Below are 26,784 nucleotides of genomic sequence, written 5' to 3'. Positions count from 1 at the left end.
ACTTCTTAAAAGCATGAACTAATCCCAAGTTTCCTATGTGCAGTATTTTCATGGGAAAATATCCAGGAGGCTAAGACTCTGTAAAAGGTTTACCGTAGGATGGGCATGTTTTTCTTGTGTATGCATTTATAAAATGTCTACTTCACCTTTCTGACTAAAGACCTCCTGCTTGTAACCACTGAGGTGTGATCTTTTTTAGTGACATCTCCAAAATCAGTGAAGGAATTGGTGACAAGGTTGGAATGTTCTTTCAAGCAATAGCCACGTTTTTTGCAGGATTCATAGTGGGGTTCATCAGAGGATGGAAGCTTACCCTTGTGATCATGGCCATCAGCCCCATCCTGGGGCTCTCCACAGCTGTTTGGGCAAAGGTCTGTGAAACCCAGGCACATTCATGTGTGCTAATCCACAGAGACAGTTGATTGGTGTGCAGAGTCCTGCTGTCTGCTGAAATACATGCTCAGTGTCAGTGGAAGCCAAGCCCAGGAAGGTTTCATCCACATAGAGATTTAATATGAAAATTAATGTCTTGTGTGAGTCCAAACACTACCATTCTTGCTTTAGTCACAGTTCTTAATTTCACTGCCATCTCTTTGATGTATGAATTGACATGTATTGCTATATTTTCATTTAAGAAAACACAAGTTAAAAACATAGTCCTCCAAATGATTGAACAAATATGAAAGATTATGTGGTAGGGGTGTTGTTCAGTATAACAATGACATCTCATTCTTGAAATTTTGCATATGTATAATACATACATATAAAACCGTATTTACTGGAACCAATGCTTCAGAGTTGAGCAGTTTTGCTGGCTGTTCTTGTATAATCTGAGTGTGATGAGTTGCTTAGTTGACTACTTATATCTCTTTTGTTTTGATTTTTTTTCTCCTGTACTGTCTTGTTTAACCATCCTGTTATCTAGTAGAATTACCATTAATAAGTTTGAAAGTATCATTTCATCATGATTAAAGATTATGTCATAGTTGGGGAGTAAGCTCAGCCAATAAAGGACTTATCATGCAAAAATGAAGATTTGAGTTAGATCCCCAGAATCCAAACCTTGAGAAGTCCCTAGGCTTGATGTTCCAAGTTTATGATGCCAGTGTTGAGGGGGGCAGAGGTAGGCAGGTTTCAGGCGGTTGCTGTTGAACTAGTGTAGTCTAACTAATAAGCTCTAGGCCAGTAAGAGACCATCTTTAAGAAAGATAGATGCTCAAATTGGAATAAGATTGTAGTATTAAAATATTTTACCATTAATGTTCTTTTTACATACATATACTTTCACATACACGAATATGTGCATGTTACACACACAATAGATTATATGATAAAGAAAAAGCATAATCAATACTCTAAGGTGTAGTTTATTTTATCTGAATTCATATTTGACAGATTTTTGATAGATGGAATTTGGCATGATTCCCAAATACACTACTGATAGACTTATGTCTGGTCTTTCTTTTCCTGGTGACTCCAGTAGCTCAGACCTATCCTTTATAGGAAGAGCACATTGAGACCTGTCCTAAGGATAGGAAGCATACATCACTGAATGGTTAGAGGGGAAAATGGGCGATAAAGCTTTGTGCAGACTGCCTGTTTCCTTTCTCTCGATGCAAAAGTCATGACTGTTTCTCTTCTGTACAGATACTCTCAACGTTTAGTGACAAAGAACTAGCTGCATATGCAAAAGCAGGTGCTGTGGCTGAAGAGGCTCTGGGAGCCATCAGGACCGTGATAGCTTTCGGGGGCCAGAACAAAGAGCTAGAAAGGTCAGGAAGTTTCTCTATATGGTGGTTCCGAGAATGCACTTTTATATGGGTTTATTCATTCTTTTGTGGTTTGTGTTTACTGCTCTCTCTGTCCTCGTATTCTAAAAACGCCCATTACTGCTACCTGTGGCTCCTCAGGCTCTGACTTGTGGTTCAACAAGTCTAATGTGTTCTACAAGCCCCATGAGAGGCCTGATGATCCCTAGGGACTTGCCTGTCAGCAAAATGTTTTTAAATGCTTAAAAGGAAACATAGAGGGTTCCAAACTAGACTTCAGAAGAGAAAAACCCAAGACGCAGATTTCCTAGTAACAATGCAGGATTTTCTGTGGGGCTGTGTGGGTCTCTATAAGAATAAGACAGAGCTTCCCATGTGCCTCAGTGGCTCAGTGCCAGACACTCTTCTTCCACATGCTAGACATTCTCTAATGCTTAAACAGCACAACAGCACAAACAAACTGAAGCAACTTCACCGAGAAGGAATTGATAAAGGGTTAGTGCGTATATCTCTCTGAGTTTGGGGACTAAATAAACATGTATACAAATCAGTTATTTTTCCCATTAAAATCATTTCACCCGATATAATTGAAATATGATCCCATATAGACATCTTCTCTATGTATGAGATTTTTGATACCCACCGCTCTCCAAAACACAGCCTGTGCAAATGCTCTACGGGGTTTCCAGTATTCCTTCCGTTTCATTTTCTACTTTTCTGTTCTTTCTCCCTCTTCAAAGCCAACATGTTTCTGGTTCTCTAACTTCTTCCTTTCTTTTTTCTTTCTCACTGCTGCTTCCTGTACACAATAGTCCCCACAGAGCACACTAACCCTCAGGTGGACCTCAGGATGTCGGTGTAATCATGCCGCTCCATTCCCCAAGTGAAGGTAATTACAGCATGCCCACCCTCACTGGAGCTCTGTGGTCACACTGGGGCACATGTCAATCTTGCTGCTGTGGGCACCCAGAAGCTCTGCCTCCGAGCAGTAACCATAGTGTTGGATGTAGCGCCCCAGCTGCCTCCTCAGACACAGCTCTCCTCCATGAACGCAGCACTCACAGTGGAGAGAAGCACCAGGGAGACCTGGGTGTTGAAAGGCAGTTTCTGTGTGACAGCATACATTAAAACAAACAAACAAACAATTAATGAGTTCCCATCGCCCGTTTGTTTGAACTAAAATGCAGTGATGCTGCTGGGACGTTTTGATAGAAAGAAATTCTCTAACTTATATAGTATGTCCCCCAGCACCCAGAGTTTCTTTGTAAACCTATACAACTCCTTCCCATCATTTTAGAGAATCAGCATTGAAATTTCTACACTGTTTGAATCTCGCACAGAAGAGTAGAATTGATTTAACTTGACGTAAAAAAAATTAATTTTTGAAAATCATATATATATATATATATATATATATATATATATATATATATATATATATATATATATATATATAATTGTGGAAGCCAGCAAAATAAGTTTAAAATATTCAAATACTAAAATGTTATTCTAAATTAAGACGGTAATGGATGGGCAAGCTATAAGAAGAGGTGATGTTCTAGTATGATAGGAAAACCAGGAACAAGAGTATCAAGTTTGCCTGCCAGGTGCCTGTCATAACTATCTATCAGCCTCATGATTGTCTCCTAAAAAGGCGTTAGTTAGTAGAGTTCTTTCCTCCACATCTCAGACAATGAAACTAATTTTTTTAAATGGAGAAAGCCCCATATCTCCTGTGAGGTCCACTCTGTGCCTAGTTTGCCAACTGACAACAGCTTGGCTTTTAAAAGACCAAAGCAGGAAGCTCATGGCTTATGTGGGATTTTTGTCCTTTGCCCAGAAGAGCAACCTGGGGAAGATTTTCTTTTCTAAGGGAGAAAAACATGGGCCTCAGTTAAGAATATAACAACTAAACAGTCTAGAATAGCCCTTTGGGTTGTTTTTTCCCCTCTACCTTAATTCTTTGTATCCCAGGACTGAGGCTTCAACTCTGGAACAGCCATGGGAACACTAGTTAGTGCAGTAGAGTTCAAAGAATTGTGTCAGGCCAGTCAGGAACAGGTGGAGCTCTGTTCTTCTGAGCACTGATCCTGACTCAGGTCAATTCCTAGGATACTGGACCCCAAAGACCATTTCCTCCATGGGTTTCATCCCTAAGCCTATACTGAATAGGAGGTGATTATGGCTCAGGTTATAAGGTGCTATTCTTACTATAACGTTTTCCTATTCATTTCCTGGTAGGTATCAGAAACATTTAGAAAATGCCAAAAAAATTGGAATCAAAAAGGCCATCTCAGCCAACATCTCCATGGGCATTGCCTTCTTGTTAATATATGCATCGTATGCACTGGCTTTCTGGTACGGATCCACGCTGGTTATATCAAAAGAATATACAATTGGAAATGCAATGACAGTAAGTAACACCACTAATAATTGCAAGGAATCAAGAATTGTTCTCCACCCACCTTGTCTCTATTTCTTAAGACTTATTTTAGTATTATTTTAAATGTTTGTGGAAGGGTAGGGAATAAGTGAAGGTAGCTATGGACACCAGAGGTGTAGGATCCCCCTGAAGCTGGAGTTATAGAAGGTTGTGAACCACCTGCCACAGGTACAAGGAACGAAACTCGGGTCACCGTGAGAGCAGTGTGCATTCTTAACCCTGGGTCATATCTCTCCCCACCTGTAGGCTCCCTTTCTACATTTCTTCCTTTGGAAGGAAAAGTTGTGATTGTAGGTTTGATCTCTGCTGTCCTGTGAGTAAAGCTGGCTTTCTAGAACATCCAAGTCACGTCCTAATGGTGCGTAGGGACAAGATAATATCACATGGTTTGACCACTGGAGAGATACATATACATACAAAGGGAAAATAAATGGAAAACATTTATGATTAGAATAGTACATATTGGGGAGTGGGGTGGAGTAAAGGGATAACATCTCAAATGTAAATACAGAGTATCTAATAAAATAAATAAATAAAAAAGGAATAGTATATATTGGAATTACCCTTATTCTCTTGTTGAGTTTAAATGTAGGAGAGAATAACTTACACTTATTTTTATAGATAGGTCATTGTATAAAAGAGCATTAAATTCACACATCATGAAAGCTTTTTAAAAGAAAATTTATCATAGTTCATTTGGCTATATGAAAATGTAGATAGCATGATTGTAAAAATATTTTTCTTTTCCACAACTTAAGTCATCTTAGTGATGAACCAATGACATTTTGTGACCATCTTCCATGTTGGGGTTGGTCAGTACAAATCGTTTAAATGGAAATGTTTCAAAAGTTACACTTGACTCTTTCAAAATGAAGATTCTAAATATAATTTGGCCTTTAGACTTTCTTTGAATGGGAACTTGAATCTCACACCGTGGCTTACTGTGGTCTTACGAAGCCGGGGTGAAGGTTGGGGATGTCAGTAACAGCTGAGTCTCCTGAGTTCCCTCTCTTCTATGGCTGGCATTGTGGCAGCTTGCCACATGGTTTCACTTCCGAATTTCCTCCTGATGCTTTTATAAATAATGCAGGTGGCATTAACCTTTGCCATTAGCCTTGCCTGACGAATGTGTCCACATTTGTAGCATGGGTACATGAATGTCTGTGTCACAGGGCTGAAAGTAACTTCCATGATAAAGGGAAACTGGCAGACCCCCTACACAAAGGGCTACGACTTCATCATATTACTGCCTTAACATCTACTTAAGTTGAGAACTTTTCTCATGGGTCCTTATTTATATTGAGCTAAGAGATAGAGAATAGAGGGCATCTGGGTTTTGTTTATGTGTGTGTCACTGCTGTTTCAGAAAACATAGATACATGTGGAAGTTTCCTCCATGCCTGCAGGGAAAGGGGTAATTTTTCTTCATCTACATTTTCTTATATTATACATGCTATTAATCTGGTTTCCTGAGACTATATTGGATTTATAAATCAGTTTTTGCTCCAATGAAACAGACGTAAAATGTGTTGTTTTGTGTGTTACACATAATGATCATAATTTTGTTTTCCATAAATGGATGAACTGACCAGGAATGGCACTGCATACCTTTAGGCCCAGTACACAGGAAGCTGGGGTTGGAGAAGGGAGGCTATCATAAGTTCCAGACCACCCTGGACTACAAGAAGATACCCTGTTTCTAAAATATAAAGTGAAGTGTTGAACTCCCATTCATATATAAATCTATGACAGCCTTTTAAAGGAAAATCAGATGGGGCTGAAATCTGTCATGTTTTCTATTGGACATTTTGTACAGTTCCTTGCAGAGTTAGACAAAGTGATAAAGAACTGAAGGCAACACTGATGGGAGATGCTTTCTCCAGAGGCATCCGTTTCAGACCTAATGAAACAGGAATCTTTCAGAAGTCTTTCTGGCTAATACCTATACTATCATGAAAAACAAAATAGTTTGACATATTAAACAAAATGTATTTGGATGCATACAAAGGGAAATAAAATAAAACACAGTTAGGTAATTTAATGCTTTATTAATTTTATAAGTTTTGCTCTTTATTTAAGCAATTTTATTTTTAGCAGGATGATGGGGGTCTTATCACACTAACTGTTTACAGGTATCAAATTATCACAGTGTGTCACATAAAGATGTATAAATATTATTTCTCAATAAGAAATAAAAGTGGCTAAGTGTCCAATAAATCCTAAATTCAGTCCTTCATATATTATATTTCAAGCAAACTCTAACTCAAATGATGTTCTGTTCCTAATGGTTGTTAAATCTTTCACTCAAGGTCTTCTTCTCAATCCTCATTGGGGCTTTCAGTGTGGGGCAGGCTGCCCCCTGTATTGATGCTTTTGCCAATGCAAGAGGAGCAGCCTATGTGATCTTTGACATTATTGATAATGTAAGTCTTTCATTATTATGAAAGCTGAGGGAATCATTGTGGTGTTGATTAAGTATTGAATCAAGTGTGTCAAGTTATTAGTAAAATACACTGTAACAATAGGAAATTCTACAAGCTTATTTGACAATATAATAGTACCAATTTCACTTGAGTCTATTACTATAGGGTAGAATAAAGATGCTTCTTTTTCATGTTTACCTCTTTTATATGTGATAGCCAGATTACAATTTCTATACAGAATAATGAGGGGAAGGATAAATTATGTATAGGACCAAATTAACAGTGAGTTTTTCTATGAGGTTTGCTCTTCTCCCTAACCTTAAATCAACTCCATTGAATAAATTGAATTGACTACATTGAGAATAAAAATATTTACATGCCATTGTATTTTCACAGTAAAATTCAAAGTTGGTAATTGAAATTATAGAAGTAGATCTGATTTTGAATTCTAAATCTATTGGATGTTTCTGTGGTTCTTAAATAATATGTGTTCATCATTCACTCCATCTTCTTAACCAACTCTATTTATTGTTTAGGAAGAAATACGTTTCACCAAAGGTGGAAATATCTCGACTTAATCAATATGTTTTTATTATTTGTCTAAACATGTATAACTGACCATTCATAAAACTTATAAATATATGCCAAAAACTGGAACTAAAGTACTGCATGAAATAAAATTAATATTTCCTATGTATTTTCAGAAAAAAAATAGTAAATCACACACACATATATATACACATACATACACATGCACTTGTGTGCTAACATGCATGCAGATACACATGCATGCACACATGCACACATACACACATGCATGTGTGCACACACGCACATACACATATCCCATAGTTCACTGTGTTTGCTCACATAAAGGAGATTATGCTACACCAAGTTCTATTTTTAGAATTTAATGCACCCTGTTCCTTAAAAATACAATTGCTTATTTGATAAAATAGTCACTGAATTTTGTTTTATTTAGAATCCTAAAATTGACAGTTTTTCAGAGAGAGGACACAAACCAGACAGCATCAAAGGAAATTTGGAGTTCAGTGATGTTCACTTTTCCTATCCATCTCGGGCTAATATCAAGGTACCGTCAGCAACACTAGTTACTGAATTTAAGTTGATCTCTAGTCCTCCCAATAGTCTGATTCCTTTGATATTTATGTACTTTGTCTTATCAGAGTTAGACTCTTAATTGATACCTTTTCCCTAAATTCTAGATAGAATTGAATTATTCCTTTTTTGGAGCTTTGTTGTGAAGTGTGTTCTTCCTCTCATTCTTCTGAAGATCCTGAAGGGCCTCAACCTGAAGGTGAAGAGTGGCCAGACGGTGGCCCTGGTTGGCAACAGTGGCTGTGGGAAAAGCACGACAGTCCAGCTGCTGCAGAGGCTCTACGACCCCACAGAGGGTACGGTAAGTGGGAAGAACCAAATTCCCCAACAGGGGAAGTTGGGCAGAAATAGACCCTTAGAAATTGTTTCCTTACAAACAAATCTGTATGTGAGTCTTATTTTGGAAAGAGGATACAATGTTGCAATGCATCTGGGAAAAAGAAACCCCATGTATTTTTGGGCAGGTGGACAAATGCCTTTAGTAGAAGCTGTGAGAACAGCAGGAGCTAGAACCACTCTTCTATTATCCAAAGACTAAGCGGATTGCTCCCAATGAGTTTGATTTGCCCAAGCAAATTCCATATAGTTATTCTTGACAGCCTGGTAATAGAAGCCATAAATCTTAAGACAGCAATTAAATCCAGCAAGATTATCGTTTTGTTTAGCTTTGGGACATCTAAAAGAAAGAACCACATGGCACAGAGAGATCTGAATCTCTGCAAGGAACATAGAGGGTGAGAATGTGTCTCTTGCAGGGAACACACATACATCTTCACATAGTTGTACTGATTATTTTTACTTCGACCCAGTGGATTTAGTCTCCTTTCCTGGATATGCGTCCTAAACATACGTATACTTCAGAATAGGTTTCTGAAGAAGGATGTTCTCTTACATAGAGAACAATGGTCAGAAATGCTGTACTCCTAAGCAACCAACACTAACTCACAGTTTATACTCTTTGGCTGTCCCAACTTCAGGACACTGAGCTTTCTGGTCCTTACAAATGGTCTTAGCTTTTTTTCTGCTGCCTCTACAAACACTGTAACCAAATGCCACTTGGAAGAGAAGGGGGTATTTGGCTTATACTTACAGGTTACAAGTCCATCACTGAGTCAGGACAGAAACTCATGTAGGAGCTTGGAATGGAAGTCATGGAGGAAGTTTGCTTGCTGACTCCCTCTGGGTCATGCTCAGCTGCGTTCTCTAGCCCAGGACCACTTTCTCAATGGAACTACCCAGTGTCCTGGGCCTTCCTATGTACTTAGCAGTTTAGTATTTAAGAAAGTAGCCCTACTCATTATAGAACATGAACAAGAGATTTTGGAATAAATATAGAGAGTTATTTTTCTTTATGGGCCTTCCACACTCCAGTGGACGGCCACACCCAAGAGAATGCAGTCAACACAGGTTGGACTCCAGGGTATTTTAAATGAGAGCCCAGAGTTGGTGGGTGTGGAGGGGGAGGTGTACCTAGGAGGAGTTGGGACAAGAGGGTAGGTATATCAAAACACAAAGTATGAAATTCTTAAACAATTTTTGAAAGAGAAGATAGATACATATTTTTGAGACATGGTTAGCTTAAATTATCGACTATGGTGGATACTGGGAGAGGGGCAATCATTTCTTTACTTCTTTACCCTACTCCCATCAGCCCCCTCCTCCAGGCTCTGATAGATGTTTCAGACCCATAGTCACATTTATGGTCTTGGTTAAACTCAGTGGATTAAAAAAACACAGCAAGAAGACATGGAGGGAGGGAAAGGGTTTGTAGGGAGGAGGGGGAGTGGACAGTGCTGGATGGAAAATAGAGGCTGAGGGTGAAAATAAACAGAGTGTGTGTGTGTGTGTGTGTGTGTGTGTGTGTGTGTGGTTATTCATGTGTGTGTGTGCATGTGTGTATGTAGGTAGGTATGTGCATATGTGTATGTGGGTATTTGTATGCATGTGTGTATGTGGGTATATACATGTGTATGTGCATGGGGGTATATTTGTGTGTGTGGTGGTGTGTGTGTGCAGGTATGTATGTGGGTATATATGTGTGTATGTGCATGGGGGTATGTATGTGTGTGTATATGTATATGCATGTGTGTATGTGGGTATGTATGTGTGTGTGCATGTATGTGTGTGTGAGTGATATACATATGTGTGTACATGTATGTATGTCAGTATGTATTAAATTTAATGTATTAAGTGATCAGCCTTACAAAGAAAAACTGCTGCTTTGCATCTATTGATCATAAACAAGAGCATTGGGTCCCAGTTCCAAGGCACAAGGAAACCAATGTGATCCGTGTTCCTGCTGATGTTGTCCACCATTAAATTACTTAGAGAGTCATGTATTTAACTTTTCTTCACCGAGAAACAAATGCCCTGCAAACACTAGTCATTCACATTAAAGCAATTGATATTAACATAGAAACATGAGTCATGCCTTTCAACTTAATGATGCTTTGCTTTTATAACAATTAAGAAAATATCAAATGGCTAAAAGTTAAGAAATGATAAGCTACGGTGGTTAAGCATAGCAAAATACCAAAATGTCATCTAGATATATGTGGGCTAGTTAGATAAGAGAACACTTTCAATTAAATTTAACATTGGAAATTCAAAACAGTGGCTTGCCTAAAACCTCACTGGGGCTGGAAGCTAAGCCCCAGGGAGAGGGCGCTTCCCTCAGGACACAGCAGGCCTTGGGGTCACTTTTTAAGCACCACAACAATTAGCTAATATATCCAGACTTTCTTGTGGTGGATAACCAATAATCCTTTCCTGAAAAAAAATATTAGGAAAAATATGGTTGCTTTATTTTATTCTTGCATGTTACTGTTTGTTATTTCTAACTTCTAAATGAATTAAATACTCGTGAAGAGCCCTTGTGTGTTAGAAATCAGGTTGTTTGAAATATTGAGTAGGAAATCTCTCTTTCAGATTAGCATTGATGGGCAGGACATCCGGAACTTCAACGTCAGGTGGCTGAGGGAAGTCATCGGCGTGGTGAGTCAGGAGCCGGTACTCTTCTCTACCACAATCGCTGAAAATATTCGCTATGGCCGTGGAAACGTAACAATGGACGAGATAAAGAAAGCCGTCAAAGAGGCCAATGCCTATGACTTCATCATGAAACTACCACAGGTAAAGCCTCCCTCGGGAGGAGAGGCCTTTGGTCCAGCGAAGGATCATTTTCCCAGTGTAGGGGGATGCCAAGGCACTGAGGCGGGAGAGGGTGGTTGGGAGAGGGAGCACCTTCATGGAGGCAATGGGAGGGGAAAAGGGATGTGATTGGGGGAAGGGGATAACATCTGAAATGTAAACACAGAAAATATCCAATTAAAAAAGAGCAGAATTGAAACGCAATTCTGACTGAGTTCTTGCTTCAAAGGCTAAACTAATGTTTGGGTTACAATGTTATTCAACCTTGCTGGGTGAATCCCTTGAATTATTCAGGTAAGGCTCGCAGACCATATTCTGTATGTAAATAGTATAAAAACATACAGGGTATATGTTGGTAATAATTGCAATTCAGTGTTAAATTTATTATACTTTAGGATACACTACACGAGTCAAATCTTCAGTTGTCTTCATTTATGTCTACAAAACTATACTTTCGCATTTAAAATACATTAAGGAGGCAGACATATAGCTTAGTGGAAGAGGGCTTTCCTGGCATACCCAAAGGCCCTGTCTGAGTCTGATCCCCAACACTATAAAATTGAGTGAGTGAGTGAGCGAGTGAGTGAGTGAATGAATGAATGAATGAATGAATGAATGAATGAATATGTTTTGAGAGCTTTTCTGGGTTTTCTGTTTAGAAATTTGACACCCTGGTTGGTGAGAGAGGGGCGCAGCTGAGTGGGGGACAGAAACAGAGAATCGCCATTGCCCGGGCCCTGGTCCGCAACCCCAAGATCCTCCTGCTGGACGAGGCCACGTCAGCCTTGGACACAGAGAGCGAAGCCGAGGTGCAGGCCGCTCTGGATAAGGTAAACACTCAGGGTGGGGGACGGTGAGCAAATTGTTTTGCAGTTCTTTGGGGATCTAGATTGGGAAATAAAACCCAAAGGGCAAACGAGGTCGTCTCTTGGGATTCATTGATTTCTCCGGGCCTGTTAAATTAACACAGAGAGAGGTCAATGATCTTCCCTTGCTTCCAACATGGTTCAGTGAACCTAGATCCAGGCTTGTGGGAGGAGCTGTGGTTTGTTTGTTTGTTTTTCTCTTTTTTTTTTCTTTCACATGGGTTTTGGTTGGCAAAAGCACTTATGCTAAAATGTGTAAAGGAATTAATTTGAAAATTTATAATTTTAGGTATTTTATGTAGAGATTTTTAATGATAACATACTGTCCTTTCCTTGGGTGTGTTGTATCTCAATTCTAAATTTTAACATATTTCTTTGTGGATTTGTTGTTGTTACAACAGTAAAAAGACAAATACTTTTATTGAACTATATGTGGAAATACATATTTATGCATATATATGTGAATGTATGTGTGCACACATATATAACTCTGATTTTCTAAACATTGCTGTGGTTTAAAAATAGTTCAAAATAACCTATTTTGTGGCAATGATGGCATCATTATTTGTAAATTTAATTGTTAATGATACCTTAAATTTGTATGAAAGTAACATACCTACTCCTTAGGGTGATTATGAGACTCCTCATTAAGAGATTTAAAATTCAAAATAAGTAAAAACAAATAAAATTAAAACTGGATTATAATCCCCAAATGAAAAAATATCATTTTAAGATGTATGATTTGATGATCTTTAGTATACACGTTGGGTTAAGCAATAGTCAGTACCGTCTAATTCCAGAAATATTTCATTGCCCCAAAGAAGCTAATCAACTACTTTTGATGTCACCTCAGTAACTCTGTGTACCTACTAAGCTACTTCTGTCTCTGTGGCTTTGCTGGTTCTAGACATTTCATTATAAATGTAATCACACCTTGCTGTTGTTTTTGCTCTTCTTATGTGTGCATGACACACACACACACACACACACACACACACACACATACATAACATAACATATGTGTGTGTAACGCATGCCACAGCACTTGTGCAGAGGTCAGAAGACAGCTTCACGGAGTCAATTCTCTTCTTCCTTCTTTATGTGGGTTCCCAGCATCCACTGATATAACCAGGCTTGGATCAACACACCCTTACCTGCTGAACCATCTTGCTGGCCTTCATGGCTGTCTTTTTCAAGTAGCACAGAATTTTCAAGCTTCACCAATGTTGTAATTTGCATTAAACTTCATTCCTTTGCATGGTTCGGTGAGATTCCAATTGTATGGACATATCACATTTGGGTCACCATTTTCAACTCATGAGCATTTAGATTCTTTATACTTCTTTAGGTATTATTATTCTAATTACTTAGGTCAATTGAGCTAAATTAGGATGAATCTATGATGTAGGTATTAGTCTTAAGAAATTGTTGGTCAAATAGAGCTAGTGAGTACTAGAAAGGGTAGCTACTGTTGTTGACATAGCATTAATAACTTGGTGGGCATAACTCAGGGTTTACATGTTCATTAAATCGGTTAAACCAACATGTCAGGTCACTGGATGACTTAGAGGAGTAGTCTGATTTCAACATTTATAAAATCCACATGGGGCAGAGTTTAAAAGGCAGCAGAATCGGCCCTGCTCTAAAGAATAAGATTTTGAGGCTCTTTGATATCTAATGTGAACCACCCTCATATATCCATACTAAAAACTTATCGTCCATTGGAATTATGTCAATATGGGGTTCTGGAGAAGGCTGTCAGTTCCCAGTGATCTCCCTAAAATGCTTCTTACAGAGTGTCTGCTATACCGAACAGCTCAGAGCTAGGGCCCATAAGACAGATCTTTAACTTCCTTGAGTATCAGATACACCACCATAGGCTCCCCGAGTAATCCGTCCTCATCTTGAAAGGGTTGGCCATCTGTCTGGTCGAGAAATCAGAAATGACTTCTGTCTTTTATAAAAAAGTGGCGCCTGTGCTCCAAGCACACAGCAGTCTGGAGTGTCTCTCCCTCCCTCCCTCCCTCCCCCCTCCATCCCTCCCTCCCCCCTCCCTTCCTCCCTCCCCCCTCCCTTCCTCCCTCCCTCCCTCCGTTCCTCCCTCCCCCCTCCCTCCCTCCCTCCCCCCTCCCTCCCCCCCCCTCTTATCTCTATCTGTGCCTGCTCATTGCTGGTGTGTTAGTGCCGTGATCCTGGTGTGCCACAAATCTGTCCTTTTCCTCTTTAGGCCAGAGAAGGCCGAACCACCATTGTGATAGCTCACCGATTGTCTACAGTCCGGAATGCTGACGTCATCGCCGGGTTTGAGGACGGAGTCATCGTGGAACAAGGCAGCCACAGTGAGCTGATGCAGAAGGAAGGGATCTACTTCAGACTTGTCAACATGCAGGTAGCGGCACATCACGGATGGCTTTTGCTGTTGCCTGGGTTGCTGATCTGGTATTCTTTAAGTTATTAAAATAGATTACAGCTGATGTCATACATGGAAACCATAACTAGGATGAGGCATTAAAATTAGGTTTTAAAAAAGGTCTTAAGTTGAAGCCTAGGAAAGAATGAAGGGCTTGGGGAGAAAGGCAAATGTAAAAATCAGGTATTTTTTATTGGATATTCTCTGTATTTACATTTCAAATGTTATCCCCTTTCTCCCCACTTCCATACACCCTCCCTGTCCACTTGCTTCCATGAAGGTGCTCCCTCTCCCAACCACCCTCTCCACCTCAATTCCTTGGCATTCCCCTACTCTGGGAAAACATGCCTTCACTGGACCAAAGGCTTCTTCTCCCATTGATGCTATTGTCTGCTATATATGCAACTGGAGCCACGGGTCTCTCCATGTGTGCTCATTGGTTGGTGTTTTAGTCTCTAGGTTCTCTGGAGAGTTTGGTTGGATGATAATGTCATTCTTCCCATGGGGTTGCAAACTCTTTCAGCTCCTTCAGTCCTTTCTCTACCTCCTTCATTGGAGTTCCCATGTTCAGTCTGGTGGTTAGCTGCAAGTGTCCTCAACTGTACCTATGATTTTGGCAGAGCCTGTGCAGGGGCATGCATATCAGGTTCCTGCCAGTAAACACTACTTGGTATCAGCAATAGTGCTTGAGTTTGGTGACTGCATATGAGGTGGAGGTAGTCTCTGGATGATCTTTTCTTCAATCCCTGCTCCTCTATTTGTCCCTGTATTATCTCCTGTGAGTGTTTTGTTCTTCCTACTAAGAAGAACTGAGGCATCCACATTCTTGCCTCCCTTCTTTTTGGGTTTTATAAAGGCTGTGAATTAAAAAAAAAATCACAGTCAATGTATTCATTAAAGCGGTATTTATTAATTGTCTGGGGAATGTGTCCAAACTACAGGTTCTTCCCAGTGGAAGGAGAAAGAGATCTACAGTGGTTTGGGGAGGAGTCCAATTTATAAGTGCTCTGTAGACAAACCTGGGAAAGGTCTCGTGGCAACATTTGGAGCTTTAGGGAGTCAATAATTGGTTCTAAAAACTGCTTGTCCACCTCACTGAAAAAGTGTTAGTTTGTTTCATATTGCGCTCTAGCATTTTAACAAACCTGCAAGATATGCAACCTAAAATGTTCCTATGACTTAAGTACATAAACTATGTGTACTAAATTTCACATTGTAAAAAGCTTATAGACTTGTGTCTCAAATGCCCCCTTGACATTCCAGACACACAACATGAAATATTATTATTTTAATTACTCAACAGTAGTTATAGAAATGTTTCGTAAAACTAATTTTCTCTTGAAACTGACTTACAACTTAGTTTCTCTAGAGAGGAATAATTGGCTTCTTTCAATATTTGTTTTCTTTTTTCTTTTTTTTTTACATTTTCTTTTTATTGGTTATTTTATTTATTTAAATTTTAAATGTTATCCCCCTTCCCAGTTTCCCCTCCTCATACCCCCTATTCCTTCCCTCTCTTGCTTCTATGAGCTGCTCTCCCACCTACCCACTCCCACCTCAGCGCCCTAGCATTCCCTTATGCTGGGACCTCCAGGCTCAACAGGACTCCTAAGGGGCTCCCCTCCCACTGATGCCCCAAAAGGCCACCCTCTGCTACACATATAGCTGGAGCCACGTGTATTCTTTGGTTAGTGGTTTAGTCTCTGTGAGCTTTGGGGGGAGGGTCTAGTTAGTTGATATTATTGTTCTTCCTATAGGTTTGCAAACCCCTTCAGCTCCCCCAGTCCTTCTTCCTAACTCCTCCATTGGGGTCCCTGTGCTCAGTCCGATGGTTGGTTGCGTCTATGCACATCTGTGTTGCTCAGGCTCTGGCAGCGCCTCTCAGGAGACAGCTATATCGGGCTTCTGTCAGCAAGCACTTTTAGGCATCAGCAGTAGTTTGGATTCTGCAGATGGGATGAATCCCTGGGTAGGGCAGTCTCTGGATGGCCTTTCCTTCAGTCTCTGCTCCACTCTTTGTCCCTGCACTTTTGACAGGAGCAATTCTGGGTTAATGATTTTGAGATGGGTGGGTGGCCCCGTTCCTCAACTGGGGACCTTGCCTAACCTACAGATATGGTCTCTACAGGTTCTTTCTCCCTTCTGTTGGGTATTATTCTGTGAGAGCAACATCTTAGCTTACACATTTTAGTGCCAGGCAGACATTTGCTACTTAAATATATAGCAATAGCTCACAGTAGGCTTGCTAATCCAAATGCAGGACTGATGCTCAGCAGGCTGGGACTTGTCAGAAAACTTAGGGCTTTGAGGCTATTTTTAAATTTGTCCTTGTCCTAGCAGTGTTTGAATAAGAAGCACAACCCTCTGTGTTTTGGAACTTTCTAATAAAAATGATAATGCTTGAGGTATGCCAATTATCCTTATGAGCCGTGATGAGCATATATGCTCATGTTAAAAGTGTTCTGGTGGCTGGGGACCTAAGTTTGTCCTCAGGCAAGAAAAAGACCCAGGCACGATGGCACGCACGCTTGTAATCCCACTGTTACGAAGGACAGGCGGAGCCTTAGGAACTTGGGTTAGCTGGTGTATTGGTGAACTCCAGACCGATTAGAGACCCTCTTTCAAGGAAAGAAACAGGCAAAAGATAGACAATACCTGAGGAATAAAATCTGACATTGTCACCTGGCCTTACTCACTTGTTTGATTGGGCACACAATACACACACACACACACACACACACACACACACACACACTACCACATTGAGCTCAATAAATATGTGCAACATATGTCAAATAAAACACACATATTAATACTTGTTTTACGTATATATCCCCCCCAAAGAAACAAATGACATGAATGTCTGATGAAGTCGCTGATGGTTTTTAAGGATGAACTTATTATTTGGATCATATGTCATTGAGCTGTTACTGTTTTTTCAAGAGCCCAACACATACACACACACACAAATAGTTACTGAAATGATCAAATTATTCAAAGAATGAAGTGTTAGAAAGCTTTATAATTTGGTTTTATATAATCTCTTTATCACTTACTGCTTTTAAATACATGTAATTATAGTAGGTAATGTTAATTGTCGCCTTGACAGAATCTAGATCCACAAGGAGATGGGCCTCTGGGGCATGCCCGTGGGGGATTATCTTGATTTCATTAATGACATAGAAAGGTCCATCTCAACTGTGGGCGGAACCATTCCCTGGGCAGAAGATCCCAGACTCAGAATTGTGCTATTGCCTTCTGCTTCTAGATTGTGACTGCCCTGTGGCTGCTCCCACAAGCTTTGTCTGCAGCAGACTGGAATGTGGGCTTGCCAGCCAAGTAAAGCCCCTCTTTCTCCCTTAAGTTGCTCCTGCCCAGTTTGGATATCCCAGCAACCGGAAAAGAAACAGTATGATACTTTAAATCCATTTTAGTTTTCATTTCAACACGATTATTAGAATGGCAGAACGAGGATGTAGGAGTCTCAAGAGAAACAGCCCATCGTCCCTGCCTGTCCCTCCTCTGTTTCACTCATTAAAATGACCTTGTAGCACACAAGGATCTGGCTGGGAGACACCTGACGTGCTCTAAACTCTGGATCATATTCTCTGGGTCTTTTTCCCCAAGAAAACGTGTATACTTTTGAACGAATGGTGGCCTGGTATGAGTAAATGAAAATAATAAACTACTTGGACATAGTACTGCTAAGTTTAGCCAGTGTCGGCCTTGATATTGTCCTGTTCAGTGAACGGGGCTTGTGCTGAGCTCACCTCAGTTCCTTCCACCTGCTCTGCGGTTCCTAGAACCTGTGCACGCTTCTCCCCTGGCTTCCTCCGCATGCCTACTTCCGATTCTTCTTTTGCCCTCCCAGTTCCTTGTTGGTTCTCTTGGAGAGATGGAGGATGGAGCCACGGTGACTGAGGAGTCACTGGATACTCAACTAGTCATGTCTTTGATCTCAAACCTCAACCTGGTTTTAATTCAACTTTGTAAAAAATGTTAATACATGTAGTAGAGTTGCTGTATTATTCTAAGCTTGGTGACGTTATCCATCTAGGCAAACACATGCATGCATATATGCATACGCAACACACACACATTACATTTTTATTGGACTTTCTTAAACATTTAAATTTCAAATGTTATCATCTTTTTCAGTTTCTCCTCCAGAAACCCCCCTATCCTATTCCCCACCCCCACCCCCCCCCTGGCTTCTACAAGGGTACTCACCTACCCAACCACCCACTCCCTCCTGCCTCCCTGCCTTGGCATTTCCCTACACTGGGGCATTGAGACTTCACAGGACCAAGGGCCCTCCTCCCATTAATGCCCAATAAGGACATTCTCTGCTACTGTGCAGCTGGAGCCATGGGTCATTCCATGTGTACTCTTTGGTTGGTGGTTTAGTCCCTTGAAGCTCTGGGGGATGGGAGGTGGGTCCGGTTGGTTGATATTGTTGTTCTTCCTATGGGGTTGCAAACTCCTTCAGCTCCTCAGTTCTTTCTCTAACTCCTCCATTGGGGTCCCTGTTCTCAGTCCAGTGGTTGGCTGCAAGTATCCTCTTCTGTATTTGTCAGACTCTGGCAGGAGACAACCATATCAGGCTCCTGTCAGCAAGCACTTTTTGGTATTGGCAATAGTGACTAGGTTTGGTGGCTGTATATGGGATAGATCCCCAGGTGGGGCAATCTTTGGATGGCCTTTGCTTCAGTCTCTGTTTCAAACTTTGTCTCTATATTTTCTCCTATGAGTATTTTGTTCCCCACTCAAAGAAGGACTGAAGCATCCACACTTTGGTCTTTCTTCTTCTTGAGCTTCATGTGGTCTGTGAATTGTATCTTGGGTAATCCGACCTTCTAGACTAATATCTACTTATCAGTGAGTACATACCATGTGTGTTCTTTTGTGACTGGGTTACCTCACTCAGGATGATATTTTCTAGTTCCATTTATTTGCCTAAGAATTTCATGAAGTCATCTTTTTAATAGCTCAGTAGTACTCCATTGTGTATATGTACCACATTTTCTGTATGCATTCCTCTGTTGAAGGACATCTGGGTTCGATCCAGATTCTGGTTATTATAAATAAGGATGCTATGAACATAGTAGAGCATGTGTCCACACACTATTTAATGTCATATCTGTCGTTCAGACATCAGGAAGCCAGATTGTGTCAGAAGAATTTGAAGTTGAGCTAAGTGAAGAAAAGGCTGCTGGAGGCGTGGCCCCACATGGCTGGAAAGCGCACATATTTAGGAATTCTACAAAGAAAAGCCTCAAAAGTTCACGAGCGCATCAGAATAGGCTGGATGTAGAAACCAATGAACTTGTAAGTTTCCTCCCCCCACACACCAGTAAAGACTTTGCCTTAGAGTTTTGCTGCTGAAGTCCTTAGCCCTAGAGAATGCATGACTCTTACAATAGGCCACCCACTTCTTTAATGAAAAGGAAATCTAATTTTCTAATGGATTTGACAGTGAATTAAATGAATGCCAATTTTAGATTTCCAGGGGAAAATAGACGAAGCATCGTCTTTGTGCTGAGGTGTTTAACCTTAAAAAATCAAATGCTATATTCACATATAGTGAGTATATTTATATATTATAAAAGTAATTTTATAAAGTATGGTGTTTTTAGTCCAGGGTTAATAAAGCTGGTTCAGAATGAGTCCTGGCAAGATGATAAGAGAAAGGGGTTGTGGTTGATGTGGCAGCACTGGGCAGAGTAGGGAGGACAGGCGCATGTCCCTTACTGAAGCTACACTGGAAAGATGGGCATCTGTCTGCTGTCTCCATTGCCTTGTGATGCTGATTGGATTGCTGTTAGAGAGGTGGGGACATCCCATGTGATGAAAAAACTATAGGTCACCTCATATAGCTCAGCCACGACTTTCACACGTTCAGAGCTGCGGCCTCACAGTGTGTGGAGCAGACTTGCACAGCAGCTGGCCGCACCTTGGAAATACCCACCAGTGTGTAAGGTCCATGCTCCGTCCCATGTCAACAGCAACCACTGCACTGTACTCTCCAGCCGAGGGCAGAATGTTTTTATTGTCCGTAGTTTGAAAAATACGTGAAGGTAATAGCCATGTTTTCTCCGTGTCTGCAACACCAAATGTTCATGTTAGCCGTTTTGTCCCGATGTTTTTATGTTCTAGGATGCCAACGTGCCGCCGGTGTCTTTTCTGAAGGTCTTAAAACTGAATAAAACAGAGTGGCCCTACTTCGTGGTGGGGACAGTCTGTGCCATCGCCAACGGAGCCCTGCAGCCGGCCTTCTCTATCATCCTGTCTGAGATGATAGCTGTAAGTCTGAAAGCATCCCACAGCAACCGAAACAGAAGCAGTTTCTCAGCTAAGGCTTGGCCCAGCCTCTCCAAGTAGGGGGTGAAGTAGCTTCCAATCAAACTAAGCCAAAACACTTCATTCTATTTTATAGTTACATTCACTGTGAGAGAAAATGAGTCTCCTTTGATGCCTCAAAACATCATGCTTTAGCGGTTCTCCCCAGAATGCAGAAGTCTGCCATTGAGAAAGAAAATCCATACTATTTAATCTTTAAATCTATTGACCGATCTGTATACAAAGTTATCCAAAATGTCAGTCTGTGTGTTATGTAAGCTCCTTAGTCACCCTCTATTGTCACTGGAGAGGCATGTTGGATAAGAACAAGGTCTCCTGTCACATGCTAAAGTATATTAGTCTTGTGATGTTGGACCTTGATATACATTAAGACTGTAAGCAAACAACAAAACTGCCCCTCTGAATCTTATTAAATTTCAATGTAAGACCATTCTTGACTTTCTTGCAGGTCAAAAGATAACTTAACTTACAGGCACATTTTTTTTTTTTTTAGAATCTGGGCACTAGAAAGACAGCTCACAGAATAAATTAAGTTGTGCCTACAAAAGCCAACTTCTTTTGTGGTAACACACACACACACACACACACATACACACACACACATACACACACACACATACACACACACACATACACACACACACACATACACACACACACACACACACACACACAAGGTGTTTTAAAAACAGGGTATGTGATGGAGAAGAGAAGGCTAGTCAGTGAAAGCCTCCAGAAGGGAAGGTAGAGGCTGGGGCTGGGGACAGAGGAAGGAGAGACATATCACAGCACATTGCTATGCCCAACCTATTATGACCTAGAACTCCCAAAGACACAAATGCAGGAGCAGGAACAAGGAAACGTCTACTGGGATGGTGAAAACATGCTGGCAGCTGAGGATGGTGGTATAGAGGCTGTATGATACGATGCATGTATGTCACTGGACTGTACACTTAGTAAGGATTAAAATGGTGTGTTAGCTGTGTTTTACCATGAGTTGGAAAGGCCACATAGTCAAATTCTACTTTCACAGATGTGACCCTCACGCCATCGCCCAGGGTAGAAATGAGCAGGGTGGATCCAGACACCTGTGTTTTAATGCTCTCTTCCAGATCTTCGGCCCTGGGGATGACACAGTAAAGCAGCAGAAGTGTAACATGTTCTCGCTGGTCTTCTTAGGCCTGGGAGTCCTCTCCTTCTTCACTTTCTTCCTCCAGGTAAGCAGAGATGGTTGACCTTCAAGTCCGTGAATAGAGAAATTAGTAAAGACCTAACCAGACTCCCAGATCCTCACACTGAGGTGAGCTGAGGCCCTAGTGGGAGTAATGCTTGTTAATGGACAGCCTCCTTCACCAGGAAACTGGCCATGAAAACCACGAGTGTATCTTCAGCAAGTGGTCACTACCACAAAAGGAGACTTGAGCTTGTTGGTTGCAACTGAAAAAAAAAAAAAAAGAAAAAAAAAAAAAAACCACCAAACCAAATCAACAGCAACAACGAAAACCCACAGCAGAATAACATTCTCTTTGTGGTTACTTTCCCCAATAACCCTGAATTTTCTCCTTCCTAATTGATGAATAATTGGAAAGAACATACATTTACTTTCATAGATTATAGACTTGGCCAGAAAATAAGCTAGTCAAAGCTAGACAGTTGGCGCACATCTATAATTCCAGCAGTCTGGAAGCTGAGGCAGAAAAATCACAAAGTACAGGCAATCCTGGGCTACACAGTGACATCCTGACTCAAATAAACAAGGATAGGAATTTGGAGCCTGTTTTCTTTTTCCACCTAGTTAAGCTTTCATCAGTGACACGTCTCAACCCAGAGTGCCAGCAGGATGTTACCAGTCACCCAGCATGCTTCTCCCTTTTCATCATGGAGTCAGAGGCAGCAACAGAGTGAAATTCTCATCCGGAACTCTAGAGCCTCAGAGATCTGATACAACTCCAACCTCAGGCTCACCAGGGAATGAGATTCTAGATGTAAAGGAGCAATGGGGTAGCCTGTAGCTGCCCTCCTGCAAACGCAAGTGAGGACAGGCCTGTCCTAAGAAAGGAACCTATGGGGTAGCTGCACCCCACACCCTCATACCTAGCTTAGACTAGAGTTCAGCAGTACACACTCACAAGTGCCCCGAATGGCCTAGCCTAGGGCTCATAGCTTTACTGGAGCCCAGCCATCTTACATGCCCCAGAAGCAAGGCATCTTGGGATATTTTGGGTACTCTCCAGCTTGGACACAGTTGTTAGGGAGAGGGAAATTGTCTGGCACAGAGGCTTGGAGAGGAAGTGAAACCTAATTGTTGCCTGATCCCAGAGCAGGTGGGGCTGTGCCCGTGGGCTCATTTGGGGTTTCAGAGAAAAGACATCTTTCTTTCTGTAGCACAGCAACCAGAGGGTGACTCTGCACATTTCTGTTTCTTGTTTTTATTATATTGAAAGCGTTAGGAACACATAAAAGACATTCTAGTTCAATACAGTATCTTGGTTACTGAGATTCTGCCCTCAAAAGTTATTGAAAGGACAGAGAGACGTCCGACTGGGACTTTCGGGGTTACAGTTCCAAACCTCACAGTGACTCAGCAGCACCTGCATTTCATGTTGGCTGTAGTCGGTTGAATAGTCGGTCAACATACAGATAAAGTAAAATCAATGTGAGTAAATGTGTAGTTGCGTCAGGACTACATATGTAGGACACTAATGAGAAGCAAGAAGTTCCTGAGGCTTTTTCTCTTCCCTAGGGCTTCACATTCGGGAAGGCTGGAGAGATCCTCACCACAAGACTCCGGTCCATGGCCTTTAAGGCAATGCTAAGGCAGGTGAGAGCATCTCAGATGCCTGGTGTTGAGACTTTGGACTCTGCGCGCTGTTGTTGGCAAGACAATGCTCGTATACCCCCCCCCCAAGACTTCCAGGCAAGAAATGACTAGGGTCCTACAAGTTACTGTAATCCTGAAATAGCCAGCGACTCCTCGAGGTTTCTCTGGGAGCAGACTTTTCAAGAGCTCTCTGGCCTATTCTGTGACTGTCTCCCTGCGTCCACCCATTTCCAGTATTTGTGTTTGTCCTCTGGATGCTGCAGATGCTGGCCAGTCTTTGGAGACTGTAGGCGGCCTGTGAGAAGGCAGTTGGTAGCATCCATGTTCATGTTCTGCGGTCAACCTTCTAACTAGGTTTTCCCAGATGCTAGAAAACGAATTATGTTTTTCCTCATGCCCTGTTTTCACATTAGTTCACATGTTCGTTTATTGAAACTTTACTTATTATGTAAGTTCACATTCTGGGGTGGGTTGTATGGGAAATGTGAAAACATGCATCCTACCTTTAAGGACCTTTAAGATCCTAAAGAGAGCCAGTTGACTTGAGTTGGTTATATCCCTGTTCACAATGGGCACAAAGCAGGCATGATAGTTTTAGCCCATCCGAACTGATGAGTTCTTTGGGAGACCTTCCAAACTCCTGCTATGTGGGAGAAATAACTTTACATGGAAGTAAACGATACTGCCAATAAGTATTTATAATTGGTACACTTTTAAAATCCTTGTGTAGACAGAATAAAAGCATATATATAAGACTTGTCTTTTAATGAGAATGACACCCTCAGGAGCAGAGGTGTCCAAAGTACAAGTTGGGACACGTGAAAGCTGTGACAATTTGGTAGATAGAGCACCCACAGAAGTCCATCCTTGGGTGGACCTGACAGATGAATCCATTCCTTCCCTCTGACTAGGACCCCTTTCTCTTATGGGGATAGTCAGGACATGTGGCCTAGTGTGTCTCCAATGGGGTGTTCAGGCTTGTACTTGGACCACCCCTCTGCATAGAAGGTTTTCCCTGAACTCCAATACCCACACTCGATGTTTGGATATATCACTTCACTGGAGCACTTTGAGAATGCTTTGTTTTTGTTGGTTTTAATTTCGAGTTAATTTTAAAAGTGTGTTTTATTTCACAGGATATGAGCTGGTTTGATGATCATAAAAACAGTACCGGTGCACTTTCTACAAGACTTGCCACAGATGCTGCACAAGTCCAAGGAGTAAGTAGACAGCGCTCTGCTTGTCTTTTTCTTTAGGAAGCAAACAGGGTATTGCTCCAACTACTGAGATGCTTTCAGCTGGAGTTGGGGGCAGGGTAGATAGCTCAGTGGTGCAGAGCTTTCCTGGGGTGTACAAGGCCATAAAAACAATTTTACAAAGATACTTTCAGTAGGAAATATCAGAGCATCCAGCTGAAACTGACTTGAACAGCAAGGGAAAGTTTAGACTTCAGGTAGACTGATCTTCTGGCTCAGAATCGCCATCAGAGACCCTGGTTCCTTCTGTCAGTATGGTGAATTACCTCCTCAGTGTTGGCTCCGTGCGGTTCATTTCCTGGTTGGCAACCAATAGCAGCTAGAACTAGAAGCTTCTTCATTTCCCATCTCTGAAAAGGACACACATCTGTACCTCATCCGTCAAACGAAAGCCCATCCATAACTCTTGTTGTGACAGCTCATAAATCACACACCCACACCTGAGCCGATAGCTGTCTCAAGAGAAGGCTGTTCTCTGGCCAGCTTGTGTCCCCACCCTGTGAGATTCACTTATTTCTCTGGAGAAGGGGACAGAAGGGACACATCAAAGAGTTGACAGCAATGCCTATGATAATGGTTCTAATTTTCTGACCCGAACAACGAATTCAACTGTAGTGTTTTGTGGTTGACGGTCTTGTAGGTGGGGAAAACTTGGTAACATGGTTTCAAGGACACTGTAAATTTCTGCCTGAGCTAAGTGGTTACTTGAATTATTGATGCTGTGGTTGGATTCCTGTTTGAAAGGTTCATGTACAGCTTATCTTTACAGTAGGTGACTGCATGGGCTGGAGGGATGAGAACAGACCTATGGAGCCTTGTGGGTTAGGCACAAGCTATGTGTTTGATGAGAGGGAGGAATTCTTCACATTCTCAGTAGGAGCCTAAGCCCAGAACCCATGGCTTTGGAAGTTCACTTGGCTGCCTTATTCTTTTTCTCTTGCAGGCCACGGGAACCAGGTTGGCCTTAATTGCACAGAACACAGCCAACCTCGGAACGGGTATTATTATATCATTTATTTACGGTTGGCAACTGACACTGCTGCTGTTATCAGTTGTTCCATTCATTGCTGTAGCAGGAATTGTTGAAATGAAAATGTTGGCTGGCAATGCCAAGAGAGATAAGAAGGAAATGGAAGCTGCGGGAAAGGTGAGCTAAGCGGACTTCAGCTAACAGGAGGGCTGCTTGTACACGCGCCTGGCTTGATTTGTCACGTGATTCTATACACTGCAGCTAATAATACATGTCCTGTGCAGAAATGTTCCACTGTATCGATAATGCCTGGAACCTGGAAATGAGACAGTTCTTGTGACATTTCTAGCTTCCAGACAGAACTTGTTATAAAGATCTTCCAAACTGCCTAAATGCATTTCATCTTGACATACGTGGCATCATTTATAGAATAAATGTCACTGTTTTTACCAATAAGAGTGTAAGGCAGACTATAGAAATGGAATCTTTACTCTTCTTTATTAATTTACTTACTTTATAAAATATTGTTACAGCTCACAAAATTTGTTACATAAGACTGGGAAAGGATCTTTACCAATCCCACATCTGATAGAGGTCTAATATCCAATATATACAAAGAACTCAAGAAGTTAGACTCCAGAGAATCCAACAATTCTATTTAAAAATGGGGTACAGAGCTGAGGAGTACTGAATGACTGAGAAGCACCTAAAGAAATGCTCAAAATCCCTAGTCATCAGGGAAATGGAAATTAAAACTACCCTGAGATTCCACCTCACACCTGTCAGAATGGCTAAGATCAAAAATTCAGATGACAGCAGATGATGGTGAGGATGTAGAGAAAGAGGAATACTCCTCCACTGTTGGTGGGGGTGTAAGTTAGTACAACCACTCTGGAAATCTGTCTGGAGGTTCCTCAGAAAATTGGTTATAGTACTACCTGAGGACCCAGCCATTCCACTTCCGGGTATATACCCCAAAGATGCTCCAACATATAATAAGGACACATGTTCCACAATGTTTATAGCAGCCTTATTTATAATAGCCAGAAGCTGAAAAGAACCCAGATGTCCTTCAGTAGATAAATGGATACAGAAGTTGTGGTACATTTACACAATGAAGTACTACTCAGCTATTAGAAATAATGACTTTATGAAATTCCTAGGCAAATGGATGTATCTAGAGAATATTATCCTGAG

General features: G+C 41.3%; 1 protein-coding gene across 3 annotated transcripts in view; it reads left to right on the top strand.

The window, feature by feature from the left end:
• The window catches only part of ABCB4 (ATP binding cassette subfamily B member 4), a 58,850-nt gene that overhangs the window by 14,546 nt on the left and 17,520 nt on the right, over nt 1-26,784 (top strand). For all 3 annotated transcript variants that reach the window (XR_013975502.1, XM_080936078.1, XM_080936077.1), the window contains exons 7-21: nt 200-371; nt 1,648-1,772; nt 4,011-4,182; nt 6,522-6,635; nt 7,618-7,728; nt 7,930-8,055; nt 10,683-10,886; nt 11,564-11,734; nt 13,998-14,159; nt 19,332-19,508; nt 20,337-20,483; nt 21,653-21,757; nt 23,284-23,361; nt 24,498-24,581; nt 25,561-25,764. Coding sequence is in view for 2 of the 3 variants with exons in the window: in XM_080936078.1 (XP_080792204.1) it covers nt 200-371; nt 1,648-1,772; nt 4,011-4,182; nt 6,522-6,635; nt 7,618-7,728; nt 7,930-8,055; nt 10,683-10,886; nt 11,564-11,734; nt 13,998-14,159; nt 19,332-19,508; nt 20,337-20,483; nt 21,653-21,757; nt 23,284-23,361; nt 24,498-24,581; nt 25,561-25,764 (2,152 nt within the window). In the remaining variant the exon portion in view is untranslated. The remainder of the gene's footprint in view (nt 1-199; nt 372-1,647; nt 1,773-4,010; nt 4,183-6,521; nt 6,636-7,617; nt 7,729-7,929; nt 8,056-10,682; nt 10,887-11,563; nt 11,735-13,997; nt 14,160-19,331; nt 19,509-20,336; nt 20,484-21,652; nt 21,758-23,283; nt 23,362-24,497; nt 24,582-25,560; nt 25,765-26,784) is intronic.

The sequence above is a fragment of the Micromys minutus genome (assembly GCF_963924665.1).
Source record: "Micromys minutus genome assembly, chromosome: 23".
Classification (NCBI taxonomy): Eukaryota; Metazoa; Chordata; class Mammalia; order Rodentia; family Muridae; genus Micromys; species Micromys minutus.
The sequence above is the reverse complement of the archived record's forward strand: the minus strand, read 5'-3'. Positions and strand labels throughout refer to the sequence as shown.